The sequence below is a fragment of the Dasypus novemcinctus genome, chromosome 14, assembly GCF_030445035.2.
Source record: "Dasypus novemcinctus isolate mDasNov1 chromosome 14, mDasNov1.1.hap2, whole genome shotgun sequence".
NCBI classification, from domain to species: Eukaryota; Metazoa; Chordata; class Mammalia; order Cingulata; family Dasypodidae; genus Dasypus; species Dasypus novemcinctus.
This window is the reverse complement of record NC_080686.1, coordinates 108,723,605-108,743,889: the sequence shown is the minus strand read 5'-3', so window position 1 is coordinate 108,743,889 and position 20,285 is coordinate 108,723,605. Positions and strand designations below refer to the sequence as shown.

Genomic DNA, 20,285 nt, shown 5'->3' with positions numbered 1-20,285 from the left:
CAAGGTGAAGGCATGGCTGCTGGCACCTCTCCATGGGACCCAGAGCTGAAGTCTGGCGGCGAGGGCTCTGGAGTGGAGCCTCAGGGGAAGGGCACAGAAGGGGCCGGGAAGCTCAGGAGAGGCTGGGCCTGCGGAAGGTGCTGGGGCTGAGCTCTCTACGGCAGGGTTCCCATGGGGAGAGGGTCCAGGCACCCACGTGTGCTCCTGGGGGCCCTGCAGGGCCAGATTGGGCCCAAGGCACAGGCCAGGCAGCCCTGGGAGGGCCAGTGCCACCCCTCGCCTCAGGAAAGCAATGGGTGAGGGGCTTTTCGGGCCCTGCCACCCTGCGCCTCTCCCCCGAGCGAGCGAGCAGCTCGGGATGACACTGCGCCCGATGGGAATGCCAGTGCAGAGCTGAGGTGGGCGGCAGGGATGGGGACGGGTGGAAGAGCACGGGGAAGGGGATCAGCCAGTTAGGACCTCCAAGTGCAGACCCCTGGCCCTGTCTCCCCAGCCCTCCCGAGCCCCCTCCCCACCCCAGAGAGAAAACGGCAGCGAGAAAGCCCTGGTAGGAAGAAGAGCGCAAAGGGACACAGAGCAGAGGGCCCCTTTATTGGAACTTTAGGACAGCAGGACGAGGAAGGTGCCTGCCTCCGCAGAAACGTCCCCGTCCTCTGCCCTCAGGGCTCAGCACAGGGAGATGATCCCTGCCCCACCCTGGCCCCGAGGAGGGAGTGCCCAGGGCAGGGGCAGGGAGGGGCAGGGGATACTCTACGCCAGGCGGGGGCTGGGGCAGGAGGGGAGACGTGCACCCTCGTCTCTTGGCTCGGTCCCTCTTCCCCGGGACCTAGTGTCGCCACCGGAGCCTGGGGTCGGCTGGCAGGCAGGGCTCATGCAACAGTGAGTGGGCAGCAGGTGGCACGGGCACCCTACCCTTCCCCCGTGGGGGGGCGGGGCTACAGGAGGCCATGTTGTGGCCACAGTGGGTCCAGAAAGAAGGACTGCAGTGTACACACGGGGGAGGGGTCCCTCAGCCCCGGGCCATGCCGGGGCCGGGGGCAGGCCCCAGCCGGCCACCCCACCGCCGCGGGCGTGCCGGCCGGCGCTCAGCCTACTCCTTGGCGCGGCCGATGATGGCGAGGATGTAGAGGAAGATGTTGATGATGTCCGTGTAGAGGTTCAGCGCCGCGAACACGTACTCCTCCGGGCTCAGCGACAGCTGCTTGTTGCCCAGCAGCAGCTGGGTGTCCACTGCCAGGAACTGCGGGGGCGGTGGGCACCGTGGGGGGAGCCCGCCCGCCCCGGCCCAGCCCGCGCCCCGCCCCGGCCGGCACTCACGCAGGTGAAGAGCAGCGCGCCCAGCGACGCGTACACGATCTCCAGGATGCGGCTCCGGACGAAGATGCAGAGGATGGCGAAGATGAAGAGCACCACCATGCTCACCAGCAGCACGCCCATGCACGAGGTGAAGTCGTAGCGCGTCTGCGGCGGCAGCGACAGGCTCTGGGTGCCGGGCAGGCGCGAGGCCTCGGGCCGGGGGCCGCGGCCTGCCCGGGGCTCACCTGCATGGAGAAGATGACCACGGCGAAGCAGACGGCGGTCGTGATGCCCACCGCCATGATGACGGCCTCCGTGTCGTAGAAGCTGGCGATCATGCCCACCATGTAGGACAGGCTGACGGTCAGGATGGACTGCGGGGAGGGGGCCGAGCCTGCTGAGCCCCTGGCGCCCGCCTGCACACCCCCTCGGCCCCCTCCCCAGCCTGGCCCAGGGCATGGGCTGGCGGCCCCGAGGATGGGGGCCAGGCGTCGGGGGTACCAGTGCAACGAGGTTCCAGGGGTGCTTCCTCCGAAAGTCCCCGCAGCAGCTGAGGACGATGAGGGAGATGAAGAAGACGGCGTAGGACAAGTAATAGGTCCACACGTTGTCCCGGACAAAGTCCTTCACACCCCCAACGAAGGTGAACACAGCCACCGAAGACAAGGTCACCGAGAGCTGCAGCGTCAGGACCAGGAACACCTGCGACGGCGCCAGCTCAGGAGCCGCCCGCGCCCCGCCCCCGCCCCGCGCCCCCGCCCCGGGCGGCCGGCCCACCTTGCGGATGAAGGCCTGCCGGATGCTCTTGTCGTCCCAGTTGGTGGCCGGGAAGTCCTGGTTGTCGTAGTAGGAGGGCGGCCCTTCCTCCTGGTAGTTCCCGTGAGGCACTGAGGAGCAAGGGGGTCGGCGCCAGCCCGGCACCCGGCCGGGCAGCCCCCGCACCCCTGCCCACTACTCACAGTCAGGCTCCGGCGCTGGGAAGACTTGCGGCTGTCCATAGGGGTTGGGGGGGAAGGGGCTCTGCGGATAGGGCCCCTGGGGGTAGCCCCCTGGGGGGTAAGGGCCCTGGGGGTAGCCTCCTGGGGGGTAGGGGCCCTGGGGGTAGGGGACAGGGCCTTGGGGGTATCCCGGCTGCCCATAGGGAGAAGGCTGGAAGGAGGGCTGAGGGTAAGGGGCCCCAGGGTAGGGGGGCTGGGCGTAGGGAGGCATGGGAGGCTGGGGCCCCCCAGGATATCCGGGGTTGGGGGGTGGGTAGTGGTCCCCAGACACCAAGAAACTCTTTTCATGGGACATGGTGCCCGGCACTGCGGTCTCTTCTGTGGTCCGCCCCTAGAGGAGAGAGAGCATCATCAGCCTGCAGGTGCCAGAAGGCCAGGCCCGCCCCAGGCCCTCCGAAGCAGGAACCGGGCACAGATCTGGGCCCCGGGCTGCAGACCTTGGCCCCGGGCTGCGGGCAGGTGTGACGTCAGGGGGAGCTGGCGGGCACCGGCGCCGCGGGGCTGCCCGAGGGGCGCTCCAGGCCGGCTCGAGGGCTGGGGGAGGGGGGTCGGCGCTTGGGGGGTTGTAAGCCGTGAGAGGCGCGGCCGCAGGCAGAGCTCAGGCCCCGACTGGGGGTGCGGCAGGGGGCGTGGGAGGGTGTGCCCGGACCCTCCTCTTCACATCCCCCCATTAAGCAGCTTTAAGGGGCCTGAGGCGGCTATTCCTATCTGGAAAATCCCCTGGCCATCTGTGACCAATGACGGCCCTGACCTCTCCCCCACCGGTCGGGCCGGCGTCCCTCCCGCACCCGCATGCTGGGGCGCAGGCCTGGGGCGCTGCCACTGGGGTACGCCGGGAACAGCGGGGTGCGGAGGCGTGTGGGGGATGGAGGAGACCAGACCGCGTGCGGGGTAACAAAGCAGGCGCGGGGGCGAGGCGGGTGGGGGCCGCGGGAACCGGCACCCAAGCCCGAAAGGGGCCTCCGGCGGGCCCAGCCCGGGGGCGCTGGGCCGCGGTTCCCCGCGCCGCCGCCGCCCCCTCGCTGCCGCTCCCGGCCGCCGCGGCTCCCCGGCCACCCCCCCCCCCCCGCCGCCACCGGCCCCGGCGGGCCGCGAGCCCCAGCGGGACCCCCGCCGCCGGTCCGCAGGCGACCCCTCGACTGCGCAGAGCCGGGCGGGGGCGGCCGGCCTGGTCGTTCCCGCGGTTCCGAAGCGCCGCTCGGCTCGGGCTGGGGCTCACCGCTCGCTGGGGGGCTCAGGCCGGTGCGCACGGCGTCCGCTGGGGCCCGACAGTCGGTGGCCAGTGCGCTTCCACCGCCCGGGCGGTTCGCGGGCCGGCGCCTGCTGCCCGGAGACGCAGCGGGGCCTTGTGACGGGGCCGGGGGCGGGGCCGGGGCGGGGCTCCGCGGAGGGGTCGTGGGGGCGGGGCTCCGCGGGGAGGCGGGGCTGGCGCTCCGCGGAGGGGTCGCGGGGGCGGGGCTCGGCGGGGAGGTGTTCTCGCCCCCGGTGGCTCCTCCTTAGTGGCGCGGCGAAGGAGCTCCTGCAGACTCTTGTTCGGGTCTCAGGCCCGAGCACGGCGCCCCCACTGTCCGCCGAGGACCGGATTGGGCGGTGGGAGATGAAGACCCCTGAAAGCAGAGACCCAACGCGGCCGATGTGGTTCCCTGTTTTGGAGATGGGGAAATTATTCCTCTGTTCGGAATTCGCTGAGACTGCCAGGGACTGTCCATTCCACTTTCCCTTTTCATTCAAGTCTTTTCTAAATCAAGAGCGCCTGTGATTTAATTGCCCCCGCCTGCCAGACTTAAAGACCAAACTATGTGCCAGGCGAGTTGTAGACCTTCCTTCCTTCCTCCCTCCTTTCCCATTGTATATTGAAATTTCAAAAAGGACATTTGCAAAAATAATATAAACTTGATACAGTTCTTTTAATATTTTGCCCTCCCTTCCTTCCTCCCTCCCTCCCTTCCTTCCTTCCCTCCCTCCCTCCTCCCTCCTCCCTCCTCCTTCCCTCCCTCCCTTCCTTCCTTCCTTCCCCTTTCTCCCGCCTTTCCTTTTCTTTCTCTCTAGCATCTATCTCTGCCTGTCTACCCAACTACCTCTTTTCTATTTTCTAAACATTTGAAAGTAGGTTGCACACATCATATGCCTTGAACATATAATACTTCCATGTACATTTCTGAGGAGAAGGATATTCACTTGTTATCACGCTAAGTGTGGTTATCAAGTTCAAGAAATTTAACATTGATATAAGGCTTACAACCTATATTCCATTTTTTCCGTATGTCCCAGTTATGTCCTTTTGGGCACTTTCCCCTTCATTGTTAGATCCAATCTGGGGTCATGTACGACATTAATTATTATTGTCTCTTAAGGTCTCTTTTTAAATTGTGGAAACATATATACAACATGAACTTTCTCTTCTCTGCCAGTCAGAAGGCCTGCACCCCTTTTGCATGAGCTCCCCTTCGCCCTCTGCCCTGAGGCTGGTAACCTGCACTTTCTGTGTCTGTGAATTTGCATGTTCTAGCTGTTTCATTTAAGTGGCCTCTTACTATATTTATCCTTTTGTGTCTAGCTTTTTTCACTCAACATGATGCCTTCAAGGTTCTTCCAGGTTGTAGCATGACTGAGAATTTCATTGCTTTTTACAGCTGAATATTCCACTGTGTCTACATACCACAGCGTGTTTGTCTACTCATTTGCTGATGGACCTTAGGGTTGCTTCTACCTTTTGGCTGTGGTGAATAATACCTTTGTGGACATTGGTGTGTAAGTATCTGAAAGACTTCCCGCTTTTAATTTTTTGGGGGTATATACCTAGATATGGGATTGCAGGTCATATGATAATTCTGTGTTTAACTTTCGGAGGAACTGCCAAACTTTCTTCCACAGTGACTACACCTTTTACATTCCCACCAGCAATGTCCTAAGGTTTCCATTTCTCTGCATCCTCACCAGAATTTAATTTCTCTTTTTTGTTTGTTCATTTGTTTTTTGGTAATTGCCATTCTTATGGATGTGAGATGGTATCTCACCGTGGTTTCGGTTTGCACATCCCTAATGGCTAATGATGTTGAGCGTCTTCTCATGTGCATTCTGGCCATTTGTATGTCCTTTTTTCCCCTTGTTTTTAAAAAATTTATTGAAGTATATCACGCACACATAAACATATCTAAACGATAAGTGTATAGTAACAGCTGTGAACTTATAAAACATACATAGCATCACACAGGACTCTCATAACTCACCCTACCACCAATACCTTGCATTGTTGTTAAACATTTTAAACTAATGATTAAAGAGTATTGTCAAATTATTACTACTAACCAAAGTATTTCCCCCAATCCACACTATTTTTTTTATTATCTTTATGTCATTTATATATGAACTTACATAAACAATTAAGTGTATAGTAAAAGTTGTGGACTTAGAAAGCAAACATGCCTAACATTATACAGGGGTCCCATACCTCAATCCTTCATGAACACATTGAATTGTCGTGAGGCATTTGTTACAGATTATGAAAGAATATTGTTAAAATCTTACTGTTAATTATAGTCCTTATCTTACATTTGGTGCATTCCCCCCCCAACCCATCCTATTATTACTTTTTAAATATATTTTTTATGATAGGTGTTGTAAACTTATGAAACAATCATGCACATGTGCAGAATTCCCAAACAATACCCCTCTAGCAACACATCACACTGTGGTGGAACGTTTGTTATGGATAAAATAATATTATCTGATTGTTACCATGTCCATAGTGTACATTTGGCTCACATTTTCCATACTGTCCCATTATCCACAGAGTACATCTTTGGCATAGATGCAAGAATATTACATTATTACGGCTAACCACAGTCCATAGGTCACTCCAGTTGTATTTTTCCCATGCTTCTCCACATGCCCACCATCCTGTAATAGTGATGTACATTTGTTCATAAATGACACTCTTGCATCTGTACCATCCACAATTCTCATCCACCTCTTGGTTTACTGTGCTATTCAGTTCCTAGATCATTCTCTAGCATTCTGTCAGTTGGCATTTACATCCCTAGACTACCATTTTCAGTCACATCCCCATTTATAAACTAGCTGTTACTTACTATGTGTTACCATCCACTCTTTACATTTCCATGCTTTTACAGTAAACCTAATTAAAATCTCTACATACATTAAACATCAGTAGTTCATCTTGGTCCTCCTCATCTTCTTTAAGAATCTACCACCTACCACCAGGTCTTAGAGATATTTTCCTACAATTTCTTCTAGAAGCTTTATGGTTCTTGCTTTTATTTTTAGGTTTTTGATCCATTTTGAGTTAATTTCTGGATAAGGTGTTCCAGAAATAGGGGTTCTCTTTCCTTCTTTTGACTATGGATATCCAGTTCTTTCAGCACCATTTGTTGGACAGCTCTGTTCGAGCTGTGTGGGTTTGGCAGGCTAGTCAAAAATCACTTGAGCATACATGTGAGGGTCTATTTTTTTTTAACTTAAAGTTAATAGATCACAAGGAATGTTACATTAAAAAACATAAAAAAAAAAAATAAGCGGTTCCCATATAACCCACTCCCCACCCCCACCACATCATTTTTGTAAATTGTATTTTTTGAAGATATATTTTATTACACAAAAAATGTTACACTAAAAAATATGAGGTTCCTGTATACCCCCCACCCACCCCACTCCACTCCTCCCACAACAACTTCCCTTATCATTGCATCACACTCATCACACTTGGTGAACACATTTTGGGGCACTGCTGCACTACACAGATAATATTTTATCCTGTAGTTTGCACTCTCCCCCAGGACATTCAGTGGGTTATGGCAGTGTATATAAAGTCCAGCATCTGACCCTGCAATATCATTAAGGACAACTCGAAATCCCAAAAAATGTCCCCACATCACATATTTTCTACCCTCTCCTTGCCCTCAACAACTACTGTGGCTGCTTTCAACACCTCAATGCTAAAATTTCTTCTATTACTCATCACAATGGTTTTATAGTAGAATATCAGTAAGTCCACTTTAGTTCATATTTTATTCCTCCATTCTGTGGACCCTGGGATGGTGATGTCCTCTTCACCTCTAGATCAAGAGGGGACTTAGATACCACATGGATGGTGGATGCAATTCTCCTGCTTGTAGTTGTAGGCACTCTTGGTTCCCTGGTGTGTTGGTTGACCACCTTCACCTCCCTGTTAGCTGACCTGCGTAAGACCAACGAACCAGAGAGTAGGAGTTGCCACTCTGCTGAGGCTCAGGGCCCAGTTGGCACATGGACAGTCCAGAGATTCAAGTCTCCTGAGTATGGACCATCCCTAGCGCCAACCACAGGTTCAGTAAAAGTAACAGAAGAAGCACATGTAGAAAAGTCACATCTGAGTCCAGCTCCATCACACTCAGGAGCACAAACTCCAAAGTAGGGCCCTCTGACATGGCACAGAGCTCCAAATCCATCTGCCATGACCATATATACTGTAGATCTCCATAGCCTTCAGGAGAACCTGTACCTAGGGTTGTATCTACTTTGGCTTTTTCTGGGGTCCTGCTGAGGTGTGCATAAGCATGACCCCTCTGATGACCTCCCGACTCTTTTTGGAAGACTCTTAGCCATATCAACTCATTTGTCTTTGCCATTTTCCCTTTTTATTCAAGGTCAAAGAGCAGTTTTTAACACTTGATCCAACATGTAGGCTGAGATATTCTGCTGGTCTGAGTTGACCCTTTTATTTGAGGTCTCTTTCTAGTTGCTTCTCCAGTTAGTGATTGGTATTAATCCCTTGGCACCAGGGAGGCTCATCCCCAGGAGTTATGTCCCATGTTGGGGGGAAGGTAATGCATTTACATACTGAGTTTGGCTTAGAGAGTGGCCACATTTGAGCAATGGAGGTTCTCAGGAGTAACTCTTAGGCACCCTGCAACTCTAGGCCTAGTTCATATTTCAGGCACACAGGCTCCTAAACATAGTCATCAGTATCAACGGCTTATTATTGGACCATCCTTCCTTGTTGGTCTTTGCCATTGCACTTGGGGGATTATTATTATTCCATTGGGGAGTGTGACAGAGCTCCCCTGGGTAGGAACTCAGCACTCCCTCAGTTGACGTTTGTAATTGTAACTACTATGAAAATATCCCACATATATACTAACATATTTATGTTCCCTATATACATGCCCTGGAGGACTCCCCACCGCCTATGTGCCCCCATCAGTAACAACCCACACCAGAGTTCCTCCCCTGCCACAGTTGAACCTCTCTGTGGTCCAAAACTTCTTCAACAATGAATCCTAATATATTGCCAAATTCAATTAATAGGAAATTGAAATACAGTGATAGGTTTAAAATTTAGAAATAGAATACATAGTAATTTAGAAATACTAAAATGAAGTAAAAATAAATTGGTGTATTAATAAAATGAAAAAGATTATAAAGCTTTGTTTCTAACGTTTTGCCTTTTATCACTGTAATAGGTGTTGCGTTGCCTGTATGTACAGTGACAAGGCACTTTCATCTCTTCCTCAGTGTCTACATCCTTTCTTTTTTTTTTTTTCTAATTTTTAATTTTGTCTTCAAAACAGTTTTAGATCACAGTAATTCACATACACAATATAGGGGACTCCCAGATATCCAACATCAAACCCTTTTCCCCTTTCCCCAGCAATGATCTCTTTACATGTTCATGTTATATTTGCTGCAGCTGATGTACAAATTTTGAAACATAGCTATCAAACATGGTTCAATTTTGGTTTACATTATTGTTTATATTTTAGACTGTACAAATTTTAAAGTTTTAGTTTCCTTATGTTTTATATTAGAGTTTACATTTTAGTTTATAGACTTTTATAAACTTTAGATTTAAGTTGACATGTCCATCATTGCATGATCTTGTGGAGCACTTCCATTGTCCCCCAGTTGCCCTGCTTCCATCCGTGCTATACCTCTCTCCCCCTCCCCTGTGAGGGTCTATTTCTGAACCATAAATTTAGTTCCATTGGTCTATGTGTCTGTCTTTAGGCCAGTACCATGCTGTTTTTACCACTATAGCAAGGTAATATGATTTAAAGTCTGGAGATGAGGGTTCACTTTTCCTTTTTAAGATGTTTCTGGGGAAGCGAACTTGGCCCAATGGATAGGGCATCCGCCTACCACATGGGAGGTCCACGGTTCAAACCCCGGGCCTCCTTGACCCATGTGGAGCTGGCCCATGTGCAATACTGATGCATGCAAGGAGTGCCCTGCTACGCAGGGGTGTCCCCCATGTAGGGGAGCCCCATGTGCAAGGAGTGCACCCTGTAAGGAGAGCCACCCAGCACGAAAGAAAGTGCAGCAGTGCTGACACAAGATGATGCAACCAAAAGAAACACAGATTCCCGCTGCTGCTGCTAAGGATAGAAGCGGTTACAGAAGAGTGCACAGCAAATGGACACAGAGAGCGGACAACCTTGGGGCGGGGGGGGGGGGGAGGGGAGAAAGAAATAAAAAATCTTAAAAAAAAAAAAGATATTTCTGGCTATTCAGGACCCCTTATCCTTTCAAATAAATTTGATAATCATGTTTTCAATTAAAAAAAAATGATGGTGGAATTTTTATCAGGATTGCATTGAATCTTTATATTAATTTGAGTAGAATTGACATCTTTATGATATTTAGTCTTCCAATCCATGAGCATGGGATATTCTCCCAGTTATTTAGGGCTTTTTTGATTTCTTTTAACACCGAGTTGCAGTTTTCTGAATACAAGTGCTTTACATCAATGGTTAAGTTTACTCCTATTTGAGTTTTATCTGTCATATTTTATTTTCCACACTCTTTTGGTTACTTTTATTGATATAATCTTCATTTCTAGACTCTCTTCCAGGGCTTTCTCTCCTGTCTCTTCTTTTCAGGCTCTAACATACCCTTTAGCATTTCTGGAAAATGTGGTCTCTTGGTTAGAAATTTTCAGTTTCTGTTTATCTGTGAATATTCTAATCTCACCCTCATTTTTGAAAGACAATCTTGCTGGATATAAGATTCTTGGTGGGAAGTTTTTCTTTTGTAGCATCTTAAATATATCATACCACTGTCTTCTTGCCTCCATGGTTTCTTGTGAGAAATCAGTCCTTAATCTTATTGGGTACCGCTTATATGTTATGCATTGCTTTTCTCTTGCTGTTCTTAGAATTCTCCCTTTGTATTTGGCATTTGACATTCTGATTAGTATGTGTGTCGGAGTTGGTCTATTCGGATTTTTGGATGGGAGTACATTGTGCTTCTTGGACATACATATCTATGTCCTTCAATAGGGTTAGGAAATTTTCTATCATTATTTCTTCAAATATTCCTTCTGCCATTTTCCCTTCTCTACTCCTTCTGGGGTACCCATGACACATATGTTTGCACATCTTTTGCTGTCTCCAACTTCCCTGAGACCATGTTCAATTTTTTTCACTTTTCTTCATCTGTTCTTTTGCATGTTCATGTTCAGAGACGATTTCTTCAAGCTCACCAATCCTTCTGCCTCCTCAAATCTGCTATTATATGATTCCAATGTTTTTTAAAAATTTCATTTATTGTGCCTTTCATTCCCTTAAGATCTGCTCTTTTTCTATGTATGCTTTCAAATTCTTCTTTGTGCTCATCCAGTGTCTTCTTAATATCCTTTATCTCTTTAGCCTTCTCATTGAATTTATATAGGAGATTTGTTTGAACATCTATGATTAGTTGTCTCAACTCCTTTATGTCATCTAGAGGCATATCTTGTTCCCTTAACCGGGCCATATCTTCTTGTTTCTTGGTATAGATTGTAATTTTTTGTAAGTGTCTTGGCATCTGGCTTATTTATTTATTCTGGGTGAAGTTTTTCTCTTTAGTTTAGGGCTACCTGCCCTTTCTCCTTTGCTGGTTGTGCAGTAGAAGCCAAGGATGTAGTTGGTGCTCTAAGCTGTGGAGGCTTAAGCTGCCCTCATTACCCCAGGATCCAATGAAGCTTCTCCCAACTTTCTCCTTTGACAGGGGTAGGACAGGGTCACAGCTGTGTGGAATAATCCAAGTCATGCAGGCCTAGGTGGTGGTTGCCCAGAGAGACTGATGAGGCTTCGTGCTCCTTTCTCCCCTGCCTGGGGTGGGGATGGAGCCCCAGGTGTGGGCAGCAAGCTATGCAGTGCAGGTCCAAGATGATTGCAGTTGCCCTGGTAGACTTCCGATTATTCAGTCTATGCCAGCCAAAGATACCCCCAGTTACCTAGATAGGCTGGTGCAGGGCCTGCCAGTGTCCTTCCTGTCAGACGTGGGGCTGAAGGCTGGGCTAGGGCTGCAGGTCGATGTGGGTGAACGAAACCACTTCCTTCTGTCACTGTGATTTTTGGTACTGGCTTCCCCTCAGGCTGGGGGAGGAGTCAAAGTGGCAGCCACTGGCCTCCTTTCCACCTGGACAGATTCACACCCAGCTGTTCCTAGGGTTATACCTTAGCTAGCCGAGTCTGCTAATAAGTAGCCAAAATCAGTGGCCAATTGTCTCCTCTTCCCCTGTTTTTGGGAAATGGAGCTTCCAATTCCAGCCACAGAATAGTTCCTGGGGCAGCTTGCACTGCCAAAGTAGAACAATCACTGGCCTCTGTGGCTTGGCCAGTAATTTCCCAGAGAGGCTGGCTCAGGTCCCCCCAGCTTCCTCCCCTCCAGAGGTGGGGCTAGGGTTTAGGCTAGAGCTGAAATCCAATCTGGATGGAAAGAAGCCAGTCCCCACCAGCTTTGTGATTTTCAGTCCACCCCGCTTCCCCTCGTGCCAGGTGCGGAGTTAAGATGGCGGCCACTGGCCTCTTTCTGACTTGGACAGGCTCAAACTTTAGCTGTTCTCAGGATTATACTTTAGCCTGCCAACTTTACTTATTAGTAACTGAAGTTGGTGCCATCTTTCTCTTCCTCCCCCATTTTTGGGAAGTGGAGCTTTCAATTCCAGCCGTGGAACAGCTCCTGCGGTGGCTTGTGCCTCCAGTGGAGGATGGGCATGGGCCTCCATGGCGTGGTGCACTCTACTTACGAGTCTTTTTCTGCAGATGGGCAGTCTCCTCCTTCCATTCCTTCAAGGATGTCGCAGGATGCTTTTCTGCCTCCTGAAGCCCCCAGACAGCTAGCTCCAGAGAGCTCTGGGTGTTTGCTAACTGCCCTCTAGCAGGAACTAACTCTAAGAGCTCCTTACTCCTCTGCCATCTTGCTGGTTGTTCTTTTCCCTTTTTAAAACTTTATTTTGTATATTTAATGATTGAAAATATAAACAATAATTAAAATAAAATAAAATACAGTTGAACAGAAACAGACATTTCTTAAATTAAATGTACTGGGTGCATAGAATTTTTAAAGATCATACAACATGTTATAAAATATATTTGGTTCATAGTAACACAATCACACAGTATTTGTCCTTCTGTGTCTGGTTTCCTTCACTCAACATAATGTCGTCCAGGTTATATATCTTCTGGGGAAATGTTTATTCAAGTCCTTTGCCCATTTTTGTAATGAACCCTTTAGAATCCCTTCTCATTCCTTTCTGTGCCTATTTTTCTACTATTTTCTTTGTGGATACCATGGAGCTTAAATTAACCATCCTAAATTTATTGGTGCAGAATGAATTGGTGTTTTGGAGCATTAATTTTAAATTATTATAATTGGCTCAAACAGAACTTTATTAATCAAAATAGGAAAGATAACAATCAACACATTTTTACCAATGAGAAATAAGTTTTTTTGTTCCTGTAGCATAAAAATCCATGCTTCGGTATTTGACGAACTCTTGGAAAGCATTTTCTGCATCCTGCTGGTTGTGGAAGTGTTTTCCCTGCAAAAAGTTGTTGAGATGTTTGAAGTGGTAGTCGGTTGGCAAGAGGTCACGTGAATGTGGCAGATGAGGCAAAACTTTGTAGTCCAATTCGTTCAACCTTTTATTTTCCCTTTCCCCCCCCCATGCCCTGCTGTTTTTGCTGTCTATGTCCATTCGCTGTGTGATCTGTGTCTACTTCTTTTTTTCGTCTTTTCTTCTTGTTTTTTCTCTTCTAGAATTCACCAGGATTTGATCCTGGGGGACCTCTGATGTGGAGAGAGGTTCTCGTTCACCTTTTGAAGCATTGCTTGTGTGGTGTGCAGTTGGGCATTGTCGTGGAGAAGAATCGGGCCCTTTCTATGGACCAATGCCAGCTGCAGGCATTGCAGTTTTTGGTGCATCTCATCAATCTGTTGAGCTGGGATGCAGAAAGCTGCAGTGGATCAGATTGGCAGGAGACCACTAAACAATGACCAGGACCTCTTTTTTTTACAAGTGTGGCTTTGGGAAGTGCTTTGGAGCTTCTTCATCCAACCACTGAGCTGGTCATCACCAGTTGTCATATAATATCCACTTTTCATCGCTTGTCACAATTCAATTGAGAAACTTTGTTGTTGCGTAGAATAAGAGAAAATGACACCTCAAAATGATGACTTTTTTGATTTTCAGTCAGCTCATGAGGCACCCACTTATTGAGCTTTTTCATCTTTCCAATTTGCTTCAAATGCTGAATGACCACAGAATGGTTGACATTGAGTTCTTTGGCAGCTTCTTGTGTAGTTTAAGAGGCTCAGCTTCAGTGATGGCTCTCGACTGGTCGTTGTCAACTTCTGATGGCCGGCCACTGCGCTCCTCATCTTCAAGGCTCTCATCTCTTTTGCAAAACTTCTCGAACCACCACTGCACTGTACGTTTATTAGCAGTTCGTGGGCCAAATGCATGGTTGATGTTGCAAGTTGTCTCTGCTGCTTTGCAACCCATTCTGAGCTCAAATAAGAAAATCGCTTGTATTTGCTTTTTGTCTAACATCATTTCCATAGTCTAAAACAAATATTAAATAAATAGCAAGTAAGAAGTCATTAGCAAAAAAACATAAAGCAAGAAATGCACATTAAAATGGTGTATAACATAACCACATTTACTTAAGAATGTATTCCAATATCAAATAGCAAATTTCAACAATGCAAAACTGCGATTACTTTTGCACCAGCCTAATATAAATCTGCTTTGATACCAAGAAACACACTATGTTCCTATATCCCTCTGTCCCTCCACCTTATGTAGTTCTTATTGAAAATTATGTATTGGTACATTATAAGTAAATAGTCATTAATTTATCATTACCTTTTATGCATTTCATTTTAGATCTTGTGGTTAGTAAAAGTGGGGTTACAAACCCAGAACACAACAGTACTGGCATTTTAATTTAACCTTTTCATTCCCTTTACTGGAGGTCTTTATTGCTCCATGTGGCTTCATAATTGTCCACTGTCCTTTCCTTTCAACATGAAGAATTCCCGTTAGCATTTCATGAGGTTTAAGGAAAGAAGCCGTTTCCACAGCATAAAAGTATAAGGTGAAGCAGCGGGTGCTGATGTAGAAGCTGCAGCAAGTTATCCAGAAGATCTACCTAAGAGAGTTGATCAAAGTGGCTGCAGTGAATGGCAGATTTTTAGTGTAGATGAAACAGCCTTCTACTGGAAGAAGTTTCCATGTAGCACTTTCCTAGTTAGAGAAGAGAAGTCAAGGCCTGGCTCCAAAGCTTCAAAGGACAGGCTGACTGTCCTGTTAGGGGCTAATGCAGCTGGAGATGTTAAGGGGAAGCCAGTGCTCACTTACCATTCAGAAAATCCCAGGGCCCTTAAGAATGAGGTGACATCTCTGCCTGTGCTGTATAAATAGAACAAGAAAGCCTGGGTGGCAGCACAGCTGTTTGCAACATGGTTTATGGAATATTTTAAGTCCACTGTTGAGAACTGCTCAGAAAAAAAGATTCCTTTCAAAATATTGCTGCTCATTGACCAGGCACCAGTCACCCAGGAGTTCTGATGGAGATGGACAACAAGATGAATGTTATTTTCATGCCTGCTAACACAACATGCATTCTCCAGCCCATGGACCAAGGAGCAATTTTGACCTACGAGTCTTATTATTAAGAAATACACTTTGTAAAGCTAGCGCTGCCATAGACAGTGATTCCTCTGCTGGATCTGGGCAAAGTCAATGGAAAGCCTTCTGGAAAGGATTCACCATTCCAGACGCCATGAGGAACATTCACGATTCTTGGAAGGTCAAGATACCAACGTTCACAGGAGTTTGGGAGAGGCTGATCCCGCCCCTCCTGGGCTCAAGACTCTAGTGGAGGAGGTAACTGCAGATGCGGAGAAAACAGCAAGGCAGCTAGAATCAGAAGTGGAGCCTGAGCGGATGAGGGGTTGCTTCTTACGGATGAGCAGGAAAGCGGCTTCTTGAGGTGGACACTTCTCCTGGGAAGATGCTGTGGACATTGTTGCAATGACCACAAAGGACTTAACTATGACCTCAGCTTGATAAAGCAGCAGGGGGTTTGAGATGACTGACTCCAATTCTGAACAAACTTCTACTGTGAGTAAAAACTACCGAACGGTATTGCCTGGTTCAGAGAACTCTTTCGTGAAAGGAAGAGTCAATAGATGTGGCAAACGTCATGTTGTCTTATTGTAAGAAATTGCCACAGCCACCCCACCCTTCAGCCACCACCACCCTCATCAGCAGGTTTTGTCATCAGGCGAGACCCTCCACCAGCAGAGAGATGGCGGCCTGCTGAAGGCTCAGCTGACGGGTAACAATTTTAGCAATAAAGTACTTTCACAATTAAGATATGTACATTTTTAGAATAATGCTCTTGCACACCTAATGGACTACAGTATTGTATGACCATAACTTGTATATGTACTGGGAAACCCATAAATCATGTGGCTCACTTTATTGTGATATTCACTTTATTGCAGTGACCTGGAATCAAATCTGAAACATTTCCTTGGAAGGGGCCCATGGAAGCCAGAGGCCCTTAAGGATTTGGAGGCTCATGCTAAAACCTGCCACTAAGAGCTGGGTAAGGGAGATCACTCTGGGGAGGGAACAGGGCTTTTTTTTTCAGAGGATGGCTGGGGTAGGTCACATTGAGCGAGTCCAGAGGTAGGGTCTGGCCACGTGCCTCTCGGGGTCATGTGGTCCAGGCAGCGGCAAGGGCTGATGCTGAGTCCTGAATGCCGAGGGGGGCTGCCTCCCGCGTGGGGGAAGAGCAGAGGCCTAGGAGGCCGGAGCCCACCGAGCAGTGGGAAGGACAGGAGGTACGGGGCAGGGCCGGGGCCAAGCAGGGGAAGGACTTGGGCTTGTACTGTCGGTGACGGGGGAGCTGCGGGCGCCCTTGGTAGGACTTCAGAGGGCGCGTGCCTGCTGCGTGGAGAGCATCGACAGCGGGTGGGGTGCTGGGGGTGTGGAGAGCAGAGACTGCTTAGGCGGCTGTGGTGGCGGTGCAGGTGGGAGGTGCCCAGAGCTCAGCCCCGGTGGGGCGGCGGCGGCGGGACGAGGCCGGGGCCCAGGGGCATTCTGAAGGGGCGCCAGCAGCACTTGTGGAAGGGTGGACGGGCTGGGAGGGTCCTGGCCTGAGCTGGAGCCGGGTGGGTGGAGAGGCTCAGGGAGGCGCTGGAGCTCGGTGCTGCAGGCACTCTCTGAGGTGCCGGGTGAGCCTCTAGGCAGGCGGGAGCCGAGCCTCTAGGCAGGCGGGAGCCGAGCCTCTAGGCAGGCGGGAGCCGAGCCCCGGGGTGGGCCAGCTTGCCATTCCGTGCTGCCCCGTGACGTCTCGCTGCCTGGCCATGTGCCATGAGATGAAGCCACTGCCAGCCAGGACCCGCCCTGCGTTCCTGACCAGGCTGGGGTCCTCGCTGCTGTGTTGACGACCTCAGGTGGGGCCCCGGGGGTGGGGGTAGGTGAGGGGGGGGCAGAGCAGGACAGCCTGGCTGGAGGGGTGCAGGTGCAGCCTCTGACAGGTGGCTCCCAGAGCCACCGAGACCCCCAGGCTGAGACGAGTGACCCACAGGTGCCAAGGGCTCTGGAAGGCGGGCTGCGGGCTGCAGGGGGGACTCTCGGGGCCCTTGAGGGAAGGAGGCTGCACCTCAGTGGAGGAGGGGTGCCCAGGTGGGAGTGGAGACCAGTGGGGAGCGCTCCCTGAGAAGCTGGGAGCAAGGGGCAGCGGGCAGCTGGCGGCGGGCAGGGGCCAGGAGCCCATGCCAGAGGCCACAGCACCAGCAGGCCAGGGCGGGCGGGAGAGGGGCGCAGGGGCAGGGCGGGCAGGCGGGGGGCGCGGCCCAGCCCGTGCGCTGCCGCTGCCGCCGGGGTCGGGACGCGGACGCCGCGCACCTGCGGCCAGGGAGGCCGGTGCAGGGCTGGCCTGGCCCCAGGCCCCTCCGCGCTGCCCGGGCCCTGGGCGGGGCGGGGAGGAGGTGGGGCGGCGCGGGCGGCCCCGGGGCCTTCCCGGTCAGTTTCACTTTTGTTTTCCCGGCCGGAGCCCTGGGCGCGGGGCGCGGGGCCAGCGGGTGCGCCGGCTGGTGCTGTGTGGTGCGTGGTGCTTGTGTGCGGGGCTGGGGGTGTGGGCAACCGCGAGACTGGGGTGCGGGTACGTGCGGGACTGGGGCGTCTGAGTGCGGAGTTGGGGGCTGAGGGGGAGCGCGCAGACGCGGCGGGGCGACCCTTCCCCACGCTCCGGTCCTGGCCTAGGGCCGCCATGGCGGAGGCAGAGGCCGGCGCGGCCCTGGAGCTGCGTGGGCTGCCCCCCGACGTGCCGGACGAGCTGCTCACGCTCTACTTCGAGAACCGGCGGCGCTCTGGGGGTGGCCCCGTGTCGAGCTGGCACAGACTTGGTCGCGGGGGCATCCTCACCTTCCGGGAGCCCGCAGGTGAGGGGGCCGGCGGAGGGGGCGGCCTGCGAGCCCCGGAGGTTCCCCGGCGCTGACCCGACCTTCGTCTCGTGCCGCAGACGCCGCGAGGGTCCTGGCTCAGGGGGCACACGTTCTGCAGCGAGCACAGTTGAGCCTGCGGCCCGCCCCTCCTTGGGCCCCATCCCGCCTGCTGCTGCAGGGACTGCCCCTTGGCCTGGAGCCTGGACGCCTGGAGCAGCATGTGCAGACCCTGCTGCGCGCCGCCGGATGCCCGGAGCTGCCCTGCCGGGTCCTGGCCAGCCCCCGGCCCGACCGGGCCCTCGTGCAGCTGTCGGAGCCCCTGTCTGAGGCAGGTGAGAGGCGGGCTGGGGGTGGAGGTGGCCAGCGGTCCCTGGGCTGACCCTGCCTGTCCACAGACGTTGGTGCGCTGCAGCAGCAGGCCGCGACCCTGGGCCTGGAGGGAAAGGCCGTGACCCTGGCCCCGGTGCCCCAGGCGAGTGCAGTCCGTGTGGTGGGGGGCACCGCCCCTGCAGACCTGCTGCTGCTGGAGCTGTACCTGGAGAACGAGCGCCGCAGCGGTGGGGGGCCCCTGGAGGGCCTGTGCAGCCTGCCCGGGAACCTGGGCACTGTCGCCTCCTTCCAGCGGTGGCAGGGTGAGTGGGGCTGAGGACCGGGTGGCCTGAGCCCCCTCCTGCGGGTCCTAACGACTTCACCCTTTCCCTCCCAGTGGCCGAGCGGGTGCTGCAGCGCGACCACCAGCTGCAGGGCCTAGAGCTGCGTTTTGTCCCCCACTACGATGCCCTGGAGCCAGAGGAGCTTGCTGTGGACCCCGGCGCAGGGGGCTGCCTGGCCGAACCGTGGCCCAGAGCCACCGAGCATGCTGTCCTGGAGGCCGCGGGGTCAGCGGGGGCACAGGAGGGCAGAGGGGCCGCAGACTCCATGGTGGTCCCGGGGCCGTCAGGGAATACCCTGGGGCCAGGGCCTGTCAGCTTGCTGGAGCAGGAAGGGACAGCAGGCCTGAGACCTGGGGGGTCTCTGGGGCTGGAAGGACTGGCGAGCTCTGAGCTTGTGGGGTGCCCAGAGCAGGTGGGGCCCACGGTGCAGGTGGGGCCCATGCTCCCGGAGCCTGTAGAACCCACAGTGCAGGTGGGGCCCGTGGTCCCGGAGCCTGTGGGGCCCACGGCGCAGGTGGGGCCCAAGATCCCAGAGCTGGTGGGGCCCACGACGCAGGTGGGGCCCGTGATCCCGGAGCCTGTGGGGCCCATGGCGCAGGTGGGGCTCGTGATCCCAGAGCTGGTGGGGCCCACGGTGCATGTGGGGCCCGTGATCCCGGAGCCTGTGGGGCCCACGGCGCAGGTGGGGCCCGTGATCCCGGAGCCTGTGGGGCCCATGGCGCAGGTGGGGCTCGTGATCCCAGAGCTGGTGGGGCCCACGGTGCATGTGGGGCCCGTGATCCCGGAGCCTGTGGGGCCCACGGCGCAGGTGGGGCCCGGGATCCCGGAGCCCGTGATCCCAGAACCGGTGGAGTTGCCGGGGCAGGGGCCGGTGGAGCTGGTGCTGTCCATGGAGCCAGGTGCTCTGCGCTTCATGCAGCTCTATCATGAGGACCTACTTGCTAGCCTGGGGGATGTCGACCTCTTCCCCCTGGAAGAAACAGACGTGACCGGCTTTCAGGTGAGTGACCCCCGAGGCCCCCGCTTCCCCGCCTTCCCTGCGCCCTAACTGTGCTGGAGCCTCACCCGCCTCCTGTGGCTGCAGCTCTGCGGAGAGCGGGGCCCGTGCCAGGCTGCTGACGAGTTCCTGCGGAGCCTGCTGGGCAGCATTAGCTGCCACGTGCTGGAGCTGACGCTCCCAGGCAGTGCCCACTTCCTCCTGGGCCCAGAAGGGCAGCGTGTGCTGCAGGGGCTGGAGGCCGAGTTCCGGTGTGTCTTTGGGACAGAGCAGCTGGCCAGGGCGGCCCTGGATACTGAGCCCAGAGAGGTGCAGTGGAGTCCCGCCCCCTGCCCGCCTGCCCCACGTGCCTCCCCTGCCTTGCCCAAAATGGGGGCCTGAGATCCCCTCCCTACAGGTGGACCCTACTGAGGCCCTCTGGACTCTGCCTGGCCAGGATGCTCCGTGTCCCCCAGACAGTCCTGGCAGTGGCCAGGACGCCGTGAGCCTGGGTAAGGCTGCCTGCGCACCCTCCACCCTGCTGGCCCTCACCCACACCTCGCAGGACCCTTCCCGACACCCCAGGCCCCAAAACCCTTTTCATCTTTACCCTTTCCTGCAGCCCTACCCTGCCTG

The 20,285-nt window shown here is 53.2% G+C and overlaps 2 protein-coding genes across 5 annotated transcripts in view; one reads left to right on the top strand and one right to left on the bottom strand.

Annotated features, from left to right (window-relative positions):
• Positions 1 to 570: 570 nt before the first annotated feature.
• GRINA (glutamate ionotropic receptor NMDA type subunit associated protein 1) lies at positions 571 to 3,649 on the bottom strand. The gene is made up of 7 exons (XM_004482177.5): positions 3,514 to 3,649; positions 2,256 to 2,625; positions 2,074 to 2,183; positions 1,798 to 1,998; positions 1,542 to 1,670; positions 1,318 to 1,461; positions 571 to 1,240 (listed from the first exon to the last, which is right to left on the bottom strand). The coding sequence occupies exons 2-7, from the start codon at positions 2,587 to 2,589 to the stop codon at positions 1,091 to 1,093; spliced, it is 1,068 nt and encodes a 355-aa protein (XP_004482234.1). The 5' UTR covers positions 2,590 to 2,625; positions 3,514 to 3,649; the 3' UTR covers positions 571 to 1,090.
• Positions 3,650 to 4,946: 1,297 nt separating this feature from the next.
• PARP10 (poly(ADP-ribose) polymerase family member 10) overlaps positions 4,947 to 20,285 on the top strand; it is a 40,670-nt gene continuing 25,331 nt past the window's right edge. The window contains exons 1-8 of one of the 4 annotated variants that reach the window (XM_058276166.2): positions 4,947 to 5,045; positions 16,071 to 16,174; positions 17,839 to 18,017; positions 18,098 to 18,352; positions 18,416 to 18,652; positions 18,727 to 19,673; positions 19,758 to 19,979; positions 20,068 to 20,161. In XM_058276166.2, coding sequence (XP_058132149.1) covers positions 17,846 to 18,017; positions 18,098 to 18,352; positions 18,416 to 18,652; positions 18,727 to 19,673; positions 19,758 to 19,979; positions 20,068 to 20,161 — 1,927 coding nt within the window. In that variant the 5' untranslated portion in view covers positions 4,947 to 5,045; positions 16,071 to 16,174; positions 17,839 to 17,845. Of the gene's footprint in view, positions 5,046 to 16,070; positions 16,175 to 17,627; positions 17,680 to 17,727; positions 18,018 to 18,097; positions 18,353 to 18,415; positions 18,653 to 18,726; positions 19,674 to 19,757; positions 19,980 to 20,067; positions 20,162 to 20,285 lie in introns of those variants that run through there. The other 3 variants (XM_058276167.1, XR_011645731.1, XM_071208082.1) reach the window with 3 other exon arrangements.

Coding starts and splice junctions, on each gene's coding strand:
- GRINA (XM_004482177.5), bottom strand. CDS start 2,589: ATGTCCCATGAAAAGAGTTTCTTGGTGTCTGGGGACCACTACCCACCC. Junction 2,184..2,255: donor CCCAGCGCCGGAGCCTGACT/GTGAGTAGTGGG, acceptor CTTGCTCCTCAG/TGCCTCACGGGAACTACCAG. Junction 1,241..1,317: donor GCGCGCTGCTCTTCACCTGC/GTGAGTGCCGGC, acceptor CCGCCCCCGCAG/TTCCTGGCAGTGGACACCCA.